At 42.9% G+C, this 15769-nt stretch overlaps 1 protein-coding gene across 1 annotated transcript; it reads left to right on the top strand.

Annotated features, from left to right (window-relative positions):
• The first annotated feature begins 528 nt into the window (after window positions 1-528).
• On the top strand, window positions 529-14744 carry LOC143118485 (lysosomal-associated transmembrane protein 4B-like). Its single transcript, XM_076279539.1, has 7 exons — window positions 529-751; window positions 2533-2644; window positions 4268-4341; window positions 4637-4759; window positions 5059-5154; window positions 7517-7612; window positions 12337-14744. The coding sequence occupies exons 1-7, from the start codon at window positions 659-661 to the stop codon at window positions 12415-12417; spliced, it is 675 nt and encodes a 224-aa protein (XP_076135654.1). The 5' UTR covers window positions 529-658; the 3' UTR covers window positions 12418-14744.
• The last annotated feature ends 1025 nt before the right edge of the window (window positions 14745-15769 follow it).

The following is a 15769-nucleotide window of genomic DNA, read 5'->3' as shown; positions in this document are numbered from 1 at the left end:
CAAGTAAATAGGCTAGTTTTTATGAGCAGATGTTTGAAGATGATGCACTGCATCTCAAAGAACAAGAATATCTGTCCAATATAACAAAATAAAAGAACAGGTGTTGTGTAGCCTAACCGGCTTCCTTTGAAATTGCTTGTTGAAATTACAAGGATATTGCCACATAACATCGATAGGTTTCTTTATATGACAACTGTTGAATTAAAATATTTGTATTGTAATTTTCAATGAATTTATCAATTTTCAGTGATGAATTGGAAAAACAAGGTTATCTGGTCAGGAACCATTTAACTGCTTGTTTGTTAAATTAATTCATATTAACGGGGAATATGTCAGGGCTACTCATTCGTCATGATCCTGTATTTTCTCGTCACAGCGCGTCTGTCTCTACGTTCTCGAAACAGCGTTACATCACTTTATGATGATCCCGCTTGAAATCCAGCTCCGGTCACATGGTACACCGATGTTTGTCTGTCAATTAAAGCCGAGTTTAGATGTTGTTGCTATGCCGTGCATGCAGTGCGCACCGACTCATGGCGAGAGTTTACTGATCCACACGATCATGCCACATTGAGGAAAGGAGCTCTACCACATACCAAGACGTCTCGCACGTTATTCTCCAGACTATTTTCATGAAACGGTGACTTTGTCTGCAAATATGATTTCCCCGTGGGACCGACTGTACACGACGAGCTGCTGTCTCTGCTGTCATGTTCGGACAGGCACCATTATTCTTGGGATCTGGTACATGGTAAGCTGGCGTCTGTGTCCGGACTACAGTTGCATAGGGTCTACATGCTGTGTCGTGACTGGCATCCTCTCATTTTCACTGTGACTGACAGTAGGCATATCTGAATAACATGTAGTCTTGAGGTGCATTAAGGTGTTAATACCATTTCTCGGTTGGAGTAACAAGTGGAGTTGAATGTCAGTCTTGGAATGACCGCTCTAAATGTCAAAGGCACTTGCTACTCCAGGCTATTCTCCCATTGCCTATGTAGATTGCGACGTCTGCTTTAGTCCATTGAGAAACTCCAGTAATTTTCCTCTAGACAACACTAGACAATAGTCTACACCTCGCCTAAACCCAATGATGTATTTATCTGTAGGCTGGTAATGTGTTTGTTAGACAATGAATAAGACTATTGAATCTAGCCTATATATTATAAGACAATAATTATGCTACATAAACGTTTTGTCCAGTAGGCCTATAACATCTGTGATGAAATTGATTTCAAGCAATATACCTATTTAGCCTATCTTTTAGGCTTAACTGTAAAATAAACCTTTTTAAATGCTGTTGGGGATACTACTGAAACATAATGAAAAACTGTAGCCTTCACCATAGTCCATAGGCTACTGTTTAGTTGTATTCGGGTCTAACCTAATACATACTTTCCCCACTCTGATTAATGTTTTAGTGCCATGGGAGATGCAGTGATGCCATTCGATACCTCATCTAATTGACTGTAATGTAGAGGCTTTGTGAGAGACAAAGGTGGATTTTCCATTACAGCACTGACATTGAATAGCCTTCTCATATTGTCATTAATTCGAAAGGTTTTATCTCTGTGATATATCAGCTTTGTTGTTTCACTTACCTGGCTGGGTAGCATAATTGTGCCCTTTGGCCAGGTAGGCTATTTGATGTCATGAGAGAGCATGTCTATCTTGTTAGCTCAGAAAGTAAAACAGAGGGAGGGAGAAATTATCATAAAAAATCCAGTCAATAAATTTTTATCAGGGTGAAAAATCACAATCACTTTTTTTTTTTTTTTAATCTCAGAATAGTTATTTTGTCATGCTTGACATTATTTCAGGAACTCTGTATGTGCTTCCCCTTGCAGACTTAATTATTTGGAATTATCTTTCCTTTTCAAGAAGCCCATAATATTTCCTTGAATGCTTTGGAGAGATCATAAGGCCTGTGGCAGCAGTCATTCCAGAACAGCTCCCCTACGGAGACTGCTTCTAAACGAACTACAGCACCTGCGGCCCATGTGATCTAATGGCTTAGGTGTAATCTTATTCCAAGTCCGTGCATGCAAACAAGCCTCGGTGGGTGCAGTCGATGCCTCTTGCCAGATGTTGTATGGAGCATTATACGATTACCTGCTGCCTGCCTGAGGGTATTTTAAGAGCACCAAGGCGTGAGACAGAAGGGGCACCATATGTTTGTTTGTCATCAGTATGTTTGGTGTGCTTGTTACAGTGGTAGCTAGATTAAATGATTTATTTGTGATTTCATATTGTCACAATAACACAAAAATAACCTTCAGCCATTTTTAATAGTTTGTTAAAGTTATTCCCTCTGACAGGACATAACATACTGTACTTGACAGTGAGGCTGAAAATATGTGCTCATTTATCTCATCCATCACATGATGATGATGATGATGATGATGATGAAGAGTGGTAGTGGTAGTAGGCTAGTGATTAAGGTCATGATAGAGAGATAGACAGACAGATAGATAATGATGATTTGTAGAGAAGTTAGTATGGGGAGGTCTCATGTCTGTTTCTCCCCTGCAGCTCATCAATGCAGTGGTGATGCTCATCCTCCTCACGGCGCTCAGCGACCCTGAGCACTACCACCTCACCAGCGCTGAGATCGCCAACGACCTTGACGTCATGGATGATTCCCGTAAGTCTCTAACAACCCACTCGCACACAGCCTCCAGGTGAAGCGCCTCTCACCTTTCACCTTTTACCTGCATCCTCTCACCAAGAAATCAGGGCTCAGTGTTTGTTTTCAATCTGTATAGTGTGTACATCTTTTAAGATAAAATAATATTAACATACATTAGCATACATACATAATTATTAGCATACATTATAATTCATACCATGAACATAATATATCTGAGATAATAATATGTGCTAAGACTGTAGCCTAAAGTGGACAAAAGTTAAACTAGATTAAGAGGGGGTGATGATGAAAAACATCTCCTGACACCTTTGAGGACCCTCATTAGGGGTCAGCTGAGCTTTGTGGGAACTTGAAAGTGTCCGGCGGTGGCACCGCACAGCCTGCCAGTCAAGAATGCCGTGTTTCGGGGCAGTTCTTCATGGCTGAGGTGGCCGTAGTGGCGCTGCCACCTCGCATTAGCGCTGATGCCGCTGTCCCAGTTCTGAGGGGATTAGCTGGCCCTGTGATCCCCTGTCATTGGCTGAGCCCGGGCCGCAGCACACTGGGCTTCAGGTCACAGGCTTTTATCAAATGCACCAATGGTTTTGTAATACAGGAACTGCCCTTTACAATGTGCTGCTGTACGGTTTTGCAAGTATGGATAGCGTGTCAAAAAAGGGGAAGGGTGTCCCTTTTCCCCCTTTGTTTTTGTTTTGTTTTGTTTTTCTGTTTTTCTTTTGTTTAGATTATCAGTCATGCCAATGAACATTTTGCTGAGACAGTCATGCTAGTGAGAGAGTGAGGCTGTGGCTAACATGCTATTTCATGTGTGAGGGATATGTTGGAATGAGAGGTTTTGGAGCTGTGTTCACTAATACCACACGACTAGGTTTCCTAATTTATCCAAAATAGAGTCATTATCACTTCATTATTTCGCATCTGGTTTTTCAACCGAAGAGAAAAGCTATTCATACAGTAGAGTTGCCTTTCCGTATGGGTAGGTTTAGACTGTGAAGAGGTCAGGGACTTCATCGTGAGACATGTCAGTAAGTGGATGGTATTCAGCAGAGCTAGCCCAAGGCAATGTCACTCAAAGGCCATTCCAGAATGCTCGGGCTTTCTTTTCACAACAAAATAAAATCTAACATGGCAGAATGAGCTAATGGACTTGCACATAAATCTACAAAGACACTGAGAATGCTTGTGCACAGAAGGGAATCAAGACTGCTGTAGGGGTTCTGGATAACACATATCAAGTACAGAAACACAGAAAAACCCTAAGAGTGTGTGTGCATGAGTCTGACAGAGCAGCGTTGTTTGGGTGTCCCAGTGACTCATGGGAAAAGAGCGTTTGGGCTATTTTGGGATCGATATTCCCCTCGCATCACTTACCACAATGCACCTCCAGCAGCCCTGCCGCTTGGCCTCAGCAGGAAGCGAGGGAGCCGTGGTTATGTAAGGCCCAAACGGCAGGGAGGACGGGAGGGCAGCGCAGGGCTCGCTCACACCAAGCACACAACACAACCAGGCTTTGTTGGAAGAGTGGTGAAGAGTTACTCTTATTGTGCTTTTAATTGCACTCTGATTCATGTTCCCCCTCATCTCTTAACCAGTGCCCCCTCTTGTGTTTCTCTATAGATATGTGCATTGCCGCTGCAATCTCCTTACTCATGATAATGATTGCTGGAATGGCAACCTACGGGGCATATAAGGTAACCAAATATCATGTCGACCCTTTAGTGCTCCATCTGTTGTCTGTTGATGGTGTAAGAGTGTCATTGCACCACTAGGTTACCTATGCCATATTCTTGACATAAGACGTTAGAAAACATGTCTGCAGTGAAGGCTTGTCTATTGCTATAGCAAATTCCTAAGAAATATTTCTGATTTAAACTGCAGGAACATCATTTTTTTCCTGAAATGTATTCATATGATTGTTTAAAAAAAAGCACATGTTTATAAATTATTAGATATCAATATATACTGTAACACTGAATTGTTTCCCAGCAACTTGCAGCCTGGATCATCCCATTCTTCTGCTACCAAGTCTTTGATTTTGCACTGAACACCTTAGTAGCCATTAGTATTATCGTCTATCCCAACACCATCCAGGATTACCTCCAACAGCTGGTGAGTAAATCAGGTTTACAAAGGTTTACTACACTATCAGGCTAATGTAATAATTCCTGTGTAAGATGGATGGATTTTACAGTATCATGTACCACGTATTAGGAATTTAAATCTCCCATGGAGATTTGGTAGGTGAAGAGAAAATGTACTGATATTCATTTTTCAGATATTTATCACTGAAGAGTGAAAACATTTAATTTAACATGAATACTATAAGTCTGGCCTACTGTAGTTTCTGGTTTGTAGTAATCTTTTCAGTGTTGTCCTTGAACGTTTGTGTCCTATTCTGTCCTTCCCAGCCTGGCAACTTCCCCTACAAAGAGGAGATTATGGACATGAATGTGTGCCTCGTCTTCATCGTCCTCCTCTTCATCGGCTGCATCTTGGCCTTCAAGGTAGCTAAATCTCTCTCTCAAAGAGCCACATGGTGGATTAAAGGACTGCCCTATAGTCTCTAATGTCAGTGTTGAGATGTTGATGGAGGAGTGTTTGTGTCCACATCATATCGTTTCCTTGTTACCACTGCTACTCAAGATGTGTTTTGTCCTACAACCATTTCAGATTGAATCCACTCAGTGGCCAGGGATGGATAAGAGATCTCCTGCCTGTGGTGGGAGCAGATTAATTATAGCGTTGGCCGTCCCGTAGCTCACATGCCAGTGTAGGTTTGCGTCTAACCTGAGACACACTTACCCTTAATGGCAGTGGACTGCGGAGAGGATCTGGGGCAGAGCTGCTGGCCCCGCGCCAGGTCAGAGCCAGATCTGTTTCAGAATCACCTACTCTCTGGGACTCCCAGTTGACACCGGCACAACACACTCTGTGAGGCGTCACACAGGAAAAGCCTCAGTAATGGGGCATGCATACTTCAGGCTTCACTGGAACTCCGTGGAACGGAGGTACTTACTTAGCTGACGTTTCTGTGCAGAGCGACTAACAAAAACATGAAGTGTAATAGCCTCGCCCCCCAGAGGTCCATAGGGCAGATCAGCTGGCATCCTCAAGGCTCGGGCACTTCAAATCCGACTTTAAAGGCAATAGAGGGAGCCATTCTTGTGGTGCTTTGAAGGGGTTGCTCTCGGCCCCAAGGGTCAGGGTGCTGTCACATTAGTGGTGATACATGGCCTGGGGATTGGGTGCTTTGCAGTGCACGTCTGCATGCTTCTCTGTGCTCTGTTAATAGTCCTTAACCTGACAACTGGGCTTCTTTCACATCAAAGCTGTGTGGTAACAAAGACAACTTAGTTCAAGGTAACTGAACCGAGAGAAGGAGGAAATTGTGATGGGGGATTATATACTCAAGACCAGTAACAGGGTCAGTAACAGTTCCTGGTCAGGTTTTAGGGAGATGGCCGAGGATTTGTAAATATTTCACTTGTGACTGAGGCTAAATATAGTTCATTCTTGGCCTTGACATAGGACTTGAACATGGGCCCATGTCAAGTGCTGTTGTGATGTTACTGATATACATTTTCTGATTATTCAATTATTTTCTGAATTATTCTGATCATTGTTGCTATGCTACCATATTACACACATTACATTACAGTACACTATTATAATACATAATATAATGAGTAAATGACAAAAACAAGCTTGTAATAGGAATGTTAAGGGGGATGTTGCAGACTGGTCACAACCCTAATGATTGCTGGATTGCTAGGTTCCAGAGACATGCACACTTTTTACAGAGGCGTACCCGTACATAACCTAGGCTTTGCTGGTTAGTGCAAAGGGGTCATCACGTGTGTACCAAGTTGGTTATGTTAAAATACAATAAAGTTAGTCTGCAGAGCTCAAATTAAATGTTTAAAGATATGAATCTACTTTTTGTTTAGACAAAGTTCTGTCTGGCAGAACAACCTTGGTGAGGGAGGATCATTCCCTAAAAGCTGTGTTTCCAGGTATCGGGTAGCAGTGCGTCAATTAGTGACTGCAGGATGTGTTTCACCGTACGTACTCCGGCAATTACAGCAGAATGGGCCATTGTGATGTAAAATGTGATCAAATACGTTAATAACCAATAATGACAGCGTCGACAAATGCGGCTACTGTTCTGTCGCCCTGGAAAGGCCGGTTAAATGGTGATATGGCCAGACGAGATGCTTGAAGTTGTGCCACTGCAGTGGGATGTCCTTGGGGCTCTTTTGTGTAGGATCGAGCCATTTCTAACAGATGGTGTTGTGTTTGGCCAGAACCTCTGATTCGCTGCAGGTAAAGCAATGATTCGAAGATGTTGTTGGGAGATGTCAGAGTTTGACCACTGCACGCTTGTTTTTCAGTCGAGTGAAGGCAAGGCATCCTTCTCTGGGAGAGTGAGTCATCTGAGTTATGTGGGTTTGATTCAGTGCTGTCAACCATGTTGCTGTTGACAAATGACAGCACTTTTAGATGCCTGCCAAGTAGTGAGTTGACTCATTGTCTTTCGCTCGTCTTTATTTCTGACATTCTGTTACAACGTTTATGTTGAGCCTAAGGCTTATGATCACATCTGGCGCTGGGTCCGGTGCTTGGCGTGCTCTGAAAAGGCCTTTGAGTCTCTCAAGCTGGCTCTCTGTCAGGTCTGGGGGCCACAAGATCCGAGCTCCAAGGGCTGAACTTCTGTGCAGCTTTGTGTGATGCTAAGTTCGTTGTCGATGTCCTTTCTTTATGCATCTCGCTCTCTCTTTCTTTCTTTCTTTCTTTCTTTCTCTCTCTCTCTCTCTCTCTCTCTCTCTCTCTCTCTCTCTCATACTGACCGCTGTTTCCTCTGCCCAGGCTTACCTGATCGCCTGTGTGTGGAACTGCTACAGATATGTGAGTGGACAGGGTACCACGGACGTCCTGGTCTATGTCACCACCAATGACACAACGGTGAGTACCTGATTTGCTTTCATATATACACAGGAGAGGGGATTTCCCACAGTGGCCAATCAGCAAGCAAACCTAGTGAACCTTGCACAACATGATGTGGAATGCAACAACAACAACAACAATGAAAGTAGCAAACACAAAATCACCAACAAAGCAACCTTCATGCGCAACAAGTAGGCTTCACTAGCAAGTGCTTATGTGCCATTGGTGCAGGCTCTAAGCAAAGCTAGCTGCCTAATTGCCCACACACCAACATCACTATCAGAGCAGCCTTCATGAGCATTTCACTGGGGTTTTCATGCAGACTAAGTAAGCTGACTTCCAGATACTGGAGGATTGTGTTCCCCCTCTCTGGCTTCAGTGTTTGAAACACTGCAGAACATGTTGTGTGTGGGTTTTGTTTTTGTGGATTTTTTGTATTCTCCGATCTGGCAGTGGTCTCTCAAGCTGAAGTGGTTTGGTGCACAGGCAATTCTCTCCGGATAGCCTTAGTGTTTTAGGAATCAGTCCACCTTTAATCATAGGCAGAATGGGTCTTTCTGGAATATTCCAGAACAACGCTGAGAGCAAAGTTGTGGGTCCCACATCATCAGATCAGCAGAAACACCAAAGAAAGCAGCCAAAATACGCCCCAATCTGAGGAGAACGAGAATAAGAAAGCCATTGTAAGCCAGGGAAGGCAGCCATTTTGGATTTTCACATTAACTTGTAGTATTAAGGAGGGAGATTTAATTTAAAGCCTCTACAAAGACTTTACAAGCATCATTTTACCATTTGTCAATAGAGATCACACTTGGGCTCAGGTGGAAGTTTATAACTAAATAAAGACTTAAACCTCTTGGCTTTCATTTTAATAAAGACTTACATTTTTCTCAAGTCTGGAGTTCTCGTCTGTTGTGCTTGTCCAAACACAACACTGGCACCAGAGGGAGCAGGCGAAAATGTGCCTCCCAGGATCAAGGCCCCCAAACTGGTCCGCACACATGAAGGCTACAACCCCCACCCCCCCAACACACACACACACACACGTCCTCCAAACATTCCTGCAGCAAAGCCATGATGCTGGAGGAGGAAGGAAATATAAAATGGGGGCTTAGGCGTAGAGCTTGTGTAGAGATGGAGCTCCCCACTGGCAAAGCCATTAGCATGGACACAGCACTCTGTAAAACAGCCGTGCTCCGTTAGGTTCATCTACCGGTGTCCTGTTGCTCCGTCTGGGACCGGCATGGCGGCCTGCGTCACTGTCCGAGCGCATAAGAGCGGATCCAACCAGGGAGGAGAATTACTAGTCGGAAATAAGTGTGGAGATGGCGGGTAGTGAGGGGGAAGCGCTCTCTCTCTCTCTCTCTCTCTCTCTTTCGTTCTGTTTTCGCCATCAGGCACGACTCAATCTCAATTCCAGCTCTGGAGGCCAAGGCAGCCCGGGCTAGCACAACAGTGCTGCTATTATGCACGAGTGCTTGCTGTCAAAGTGCCGGGGCAAGGAGCTGAGTTACAGGCTGTCAATAATTGATATTCTAGTACAATATTTGGACCACACAGATGTCAGGGAGACGGGGACAAATGGGGCTCCTACGAGACTCTCGTGTGTCCTGCTGCGGTCAGGGTAACTCGATGTGTGGATGCTGGAATCGATCACCACAGACACAGGGAAGGACTAAATTGTCCATTCACCGGGGGGGTTTCTCCTGTCTCTATCTATATCTGATGTTCTTTTCACCTGACCTCAGATCAGCTTAGATTAATTGAATGGACACATGGCTAGACAGCCACAAGTATGCCGCACTGATATCAGACTGTAGCAGCTGTTACGACGCTGATGCCTGATGCTCATTCCATATTCTCAGCACTTCAGATGTCAGATTCAGTTTTCAGTGCGGTGCTTTATACATGCAAGAGGAAGTGGACCTAGATACCGTGCACTTCTTGATTCCAAGCCACTGTATAACTTACTCGTCCTTTATTCCTTTTGACACTTTTTTCTGTCTTTGATCATTTTTATTTACAACATTTCTGCCCATGGCATTGTGCAAACCCAGCAAAGACGTTCCACATGGAAGAGCTCAGGGCTTCCTCTGTGTCTCGTTCATCCACTGCAAAGAGCCTGGTGATTAATGGAAGATTCTTTGGTCCAACATAGCTCTTGTCAACGGAGGTGGATTAACCTTCCTTTTTACTCATTTGTGTCTAAATGATGTTTGACTCTTCTTGTGTACGAGTTGAAAGTGATCCATTTCTTGATATATGTGTTTTCTTTGTATGCATAAAAAACAGTCTTTTGGGAACTATAGATAGTCTAGGATACACATTTAAGCGATGATTTGTGCGATTTTGTTTAGTGATGTGATGTTATGATGCCTGTGATGGGCAAACCAGCCGCGGAGAGCGTCTGCTCTTTAGCGTAGGTCATTGTAAGTCAAACCCACTGCTAGAACAGCCAGCTCTCACTGTGCCTGCACTGTCCTCGTCATGCTTTTCAATTAATGGCTCCCGCTAGAGGATATGAAAACACATGTGTAGGTGGAGGGAGGCCACCTCTCCACTCTTCACACGGCAGCTACTTCCAAATGAAATGTTTTAGAAAATTAAAAGGTTTAGCAAGTGAGCGTGAAAAACAACCCTTTCAAAGGTGGAACTGTGCTTGACTACCATTTTCACAGGCTTGGTAAAGAATCTCCAGAACTATGTTACATTCTACTAGAATAGGTTGCATGTCACACCAGTGATTTAAGGTTTAGAGAGAAACCTTTATTATTATACTGGCTGTAAGGTTGAAGCGTGCTTTGATCAGACACAATCCAATCTGTGGTGTGTATCCATATGTCTCTGGACATCTCTAATCCTTTAACAGCTTACATCCACACAGGCCCGGCAGGCCAGGGCAGGGCAGGGCAGGGCAGGCACGATGGGCAAAGCAGGGCTCAGTGTCGCATTCTGTTGTGTGTGTGTGACAGAGGCTGCTTAGCCGTGTCAGGAGTCATTGGCGATGTCCTCTGACCCCGGGCTGTTGAACAGCGGAACAGATGGCCATTTCTGAGACCACAGGGCCTGATTGTTTTTCTGCTGGACTACACCGTACCGCACTGTAGCTGAAGTCCGCAGGAAAGCCGGTGCACCACAACACACAGCAGCAATGGGAAGACCAGGGCCGTGTGCAGAATATATACATGCACGTAAACATGCACTCATGCACGCGTGTGAGAACACACACACACTCATGTGCACAAGCACACACACATACAGCTCTGGAAAAATTCAAGTTTGCAGTGGTCACTTTTTGAATATGATCGTCAGTCAACTCATTCGAATGTCACTCAGCAACCGTAGGATGACATCAGAAATGTGCAGTGGTCTCTTCAATTTTTTCCAGAGCTGTAGACACAGACGCACACAGATTCCTGTGCACAAGCACACACACAGACGACAAACACACACACGCACACACACAAACGACAAACACATACACACACACTAAGGGGCAGATGCGGAAAGGAAGCGCAATTAGCACCTTTGTCACTTCGCAGAAAGCCCATGCTGTGCTTTGCCATATTACATGCCATTTACCAAGCATTCACAGGTATTCGAATAGATTAGATTAGATTAGAATAGATTATCAAGGTATAGAGGTATACAGCGCTCGTCACTGCCCTCCAACATTAATTTGCGGTGCCCACCACTGAACAGTATTATTCAATCACAGTTCAGCAGTTGAATAGGTTCGCCGGCAATAACATTATCAAAAGTTTAGTGAACCATGTTATACTCTATTTGCAAAGGTGCCCGTGTGTGCTGACTGCTGAGCCATGGCTCATTTCTCTATCATGTTTTGTGTTGCTGCTCTGCATACGGTCTGTTCTAGAGACGTCTGGCTGTGGCACTGTGGCGTCTGCACACAGGGAGGGTTAGGATTCGGTGTGCATGTCCGTCTGCCTGCTGCTGATAGTTTTTCTTTGTAAATCATTATAATGATGCTGCCCTGCTGCCACGTCCTCTACACCCACCCACCCACGCCCGCCTCAGCCCCCACCCTCCCAGTGGGCTCCGGCGCGTTACATCATAAGCTTTGTGAGAGGCTAGAAATCCTCTGCTGGGTCCATGCTCCACATTGGCACGTCCAGGCGGAGGCGTGGACACTTTCACAGAATTATCCCACTCAGTGTTTGTTGTCTGTCACACAACGGCGTGTCCAAAGCAGATATATACTGTAGACAGATGATAGATGCTTTATTTATCCTGATGGCATTGCCATCCAATAGCTTATAAGTATAAGTATATATACTCTTTTGAGTTATAAAATATATATAACACGCACATACAACACACTGACAACACTATAGGTGTTGATGAAAATACAATTGTGAGGTGATTTCAGAGTCCAGGTAGGGAAGTAACATTATGATGCAGTATGCCCAAGTGCCCTAGCAATGCAGTGAGATGTTATGGTAGAAGGTGAACAGTGCACAGTCATTATCATTGCAAGAATAGAATTACTGTCTAATATCAAATTCAAAAAGTGAAATAGCAAAAGGCAGTTATTCAAGTGGACATCATCATTTGTAACAGTCGCTGTTATGGTCTGCTGTATATAGTGTGACTGGTCAGCCAGTGTCCCCTCAATTTAATCCGAGCGTAATGACATTGTTTGCTTGTCCACCCATGAAAAGATGCACAGGCTTTTGCCAACAGCATGTTTTCTGATGATCTCTTTATTTGCTGATTGACAGGTGTTGCTGCCTCCCTATGACGACTCCATGATGACGGCTCTCCCACCCAAACACAACCCTCCTCCTTACGTGTCAGCCTGAGCAAAGGAGCTCCTTTTCTGCAGCCTGGACTTCACTGTAGCGCACTCTCCATTCCATTGTATTCCACCCACCAGAGTTTGGGTTAAAGCCACTTAGACCCCGTTCACACTGCAAGTCTTAATGCTCAATTCGGATTTTTTTTGCTCAGATTTTTTGTTTGGATGTGGCTGCACATTACCTTTTAAAATGTGGCCTATATCAAATTCCAGTGTGAACTGTTTGCGGTTTCGAACTGGCCCGCATGGGCAAAAGAACAATAACAATGACATCAGCTAACTCCCGCGGCGCATAATTGTGACAAATGTCGATGTAGATTGACGTAAAAGTCACATCAAATCCACACTGCGGCCGCATTGAAAAAATCAGACCAGGGTCTGATTCAGGACCACATATGGAAGTGGTCTAAATCTGATTTGAAAAAATCAGATCTGGGCAAGATTTGAGTGTTCACACTACTTCTGAAGAAGTCTGACCTGGTCATTTGACCCCCCAAAAAGGGTCACTTTTGCCTGCAGTCTGAACGAGGTCCAAAACAACATCTTAGGCTGTTGCCTTCCTAGCCATCTACACCTAGCTTTACTTCATACATTTTTTCAGGGTTGCCTCCAACACAAATGGCTTGAGATCTATTATAATTATTATAATTACAATTATTATTATTATTATTGCCGATCATGCAATTAATTGCCATCTGGCAACACAGAAAAAGAATGACTGCCTATACTTTGTCATCAGCCATCTCTTTAAAGACATCACAGCCACTTACCTCTGAACCCTCTGCAGAACCTCTAAGCCTCCCATCTACAGATATCTGTTCCTTCTCCATATAATAGCTATGCTGGTGTCATTCATGTTTATGTGGGTGACTGTGCTATTTATGCCTCAGGGTTTCAAGCCCTGATGCTTGTGATTTGTGTTGAATGAGTGAAGTATTGTAACCACATTCAGCTGAATAGGTGAGCTGAGCGTAGGTGCATGTTTTAGTTGGTGTGTTTTTGTTTGTTGTTTGTTAGGTTTTTTTTATTAAAACTTTTGTACAAGTGTGAAGGGTGACACAATGAAAAGAGATCCAAAGAGTCCTGTGATCAGGAAGGAGAAGCTGAATCATGACCATATTCTTTCTGCTTTCTCTGTTTCTGATTAGTGTTTCTGCTGTGGTGACATTTTATTGGCCAATCATGTTTGATTTGTCGGTGTAAATCTCATGTATGTTGCACTTTAGAAACAATGCCTGGAATCATTGGGACACCTGATGTTTGCATTGTGTGAGAATCCCAAAGATTTGCAATTTTCCTGTTATCTCTCATGACTTATGTCTCTCATACAGTACTTCCCTATATCCCTGTAGCCACATACTATTTGATGATTTTCTATATTAATGAAATCGGTGTGGTTATTTGGAACTAATATTTGTGTTAACATGGTGACATTTAGGTTAGCACACACTCTACATACAATACAATTTTATTTTGGTGCTGTTTATTTAGAGAAAACTATATATTAAGAGCACTGTCCTCCTTATTTGCTATCAAATGGACTTCCAGGAATTGGCAAATGCAAAACTCAATTCAAGGATTTCCATATTTGAAATTAGCAGGTTGCAACTTTCTGTTGTTACCACAGTATTTCTGCAAAAACAAAAAGAGATATTATGGAACTTATGCATAAATTACGGTTGCTTTTAGCAAATATTTTTTTACCACAATGTTTGAAAGTTCCTGTACCAAATTCAACCACTTTTGGCTACAACAGTCACAACAAACCCTCACAAGATCCTGGTGGGACTGATTATATAACATGCCCTGTATCATTCTGATTACATATTGGAACGGAAGAAGTCTGGTCACCCTCTTAAGTGAGTCTGTGTGCTTCCCATATAGTTGTGACTTACTACCAGTAGGTATGATATTAATATTGTATTAAGTATTCATAAGTGGGATGACTCCCCACAGGCTCTTAGTGAACACATCCAGCTATGGGCTTATGAAGTCTCTTGTCACTGCAAATGGTCACCAGTGCATTTGTGTACATGTGTTCATTCATAGAGTATTTTTGATATTATTAAAATTAAAATACAGGATAACATCAGTCAATCATGTGATGAATCTGTGAAAATAATTCTGAAATATATATATTAAATATAAACAAGAGCAACACAAGAAATTAAAGTGTGATGTGGTTTTCCATAGTGTTACAAAGCATTCAAACATTCTTTTTTCTACAATTCACAAAATATGACATGTATGTTGACTAATCTAACAAATACCAACATACACAACTTGGCTCCTGTATCACACATTTTTTCTAACCATGGTGAAAGCCAGTTTGACAAAATAATTAATTTGTAGCAATAAAATGCAAAATAAAGAGAAATGTGTCAACCAAACTCTTGTTTATGCCTTATCAATGCACTTGATGGGGTGATCATGTGATCAAGGGAGCAAACTGAGAGTAATGATTTACTACATACTGAATGTTTTTGTTGTACGTGCTGCTGCCTCTCTGAAGATAGATACCATTGTCATGGATGGACGTATTTAATTTTCAGAACAGAGAAAAGCAGACAAAAATTTAAATATCTATTTCCCATCAACAACAATTTATGTTGCAGTGTTTTTACAAATATATACGTTTTTCAGTTAACTTGTGAAGACACCTGCAGAAGTGCGTATGTAACTTTCATTTAGTTTGTATCTGATGAATGCATGGCTATACCTTCAGGGTGCCCCAATGCAAAGGACTCCATTATTCCCCTCCATGCTCAGACACATACCTGCACCAGTCAGTCCTCACTTAAACCCCCTGTGGACAAGTGGTGGGCAACAGGCTCATAAGGTTCACTTTGTACAACAGGTATTCATTCTCACGGTGATTGGGCTCGACCACATCCAGGTACAAAACCCTTTTCCAATCTTTCCTTTCCTCTACCATTACCTCTTTAAGGTCAGACAGTGCAGTACATTCAGGACTAACACTTGGCATTCATGGAGTACTCCCAGAAGAGGACCAGACAACTAAGTGACTTTAGGAGGAATGAAATCCACTTGGTTTATGAGGGCAGTTTTGTGATGTTTTCAGAACAACTACTTCAGGTAGGGGAGATTTCAAGCTGTTCATAGCTTTTGTTTATTATTTGAAACGCATAACCTAGACTGCTTCTTTGGTTTTTACATGCTAACATTTGATTTTATACATTTGTCTACTTTTTCTTTCGAAAAGGTTAGGCTACTTGGTATTGGACCCAAATCGACCCTATCTTATCCATATATGTCATAATTATCTGGGTCCTTTAAAAATACCAGTGTGAGTCCTTGAAGTTTCAGACTTCCATTTTAATTAGTGATAACTAGTG

The sequence above is a fragment of the Alosa pseudoharengus genome, unplaced genomic scaffold (genome assembly GCF_046254945.1).
Source record: "Alosa pseudoharengus isolate Yale_2024_CS ecotype anadromous, Long Island Sound unplaced genomic scaffold, YU_APseudo_1.1 YU_APseudo_1.1_scf_12, whole genome shotgun sequence".
NCBI lineage: Eukaryota > Metazoa > Chordata > Actinopteri > Clupeiformes > Clupeidae > Alosa > Alosa pseudoharengus.
Note: the sequence above shows the minus strand (reverse complement) of the source record. Positions and strands in the feature narration are given on the sequence as shown.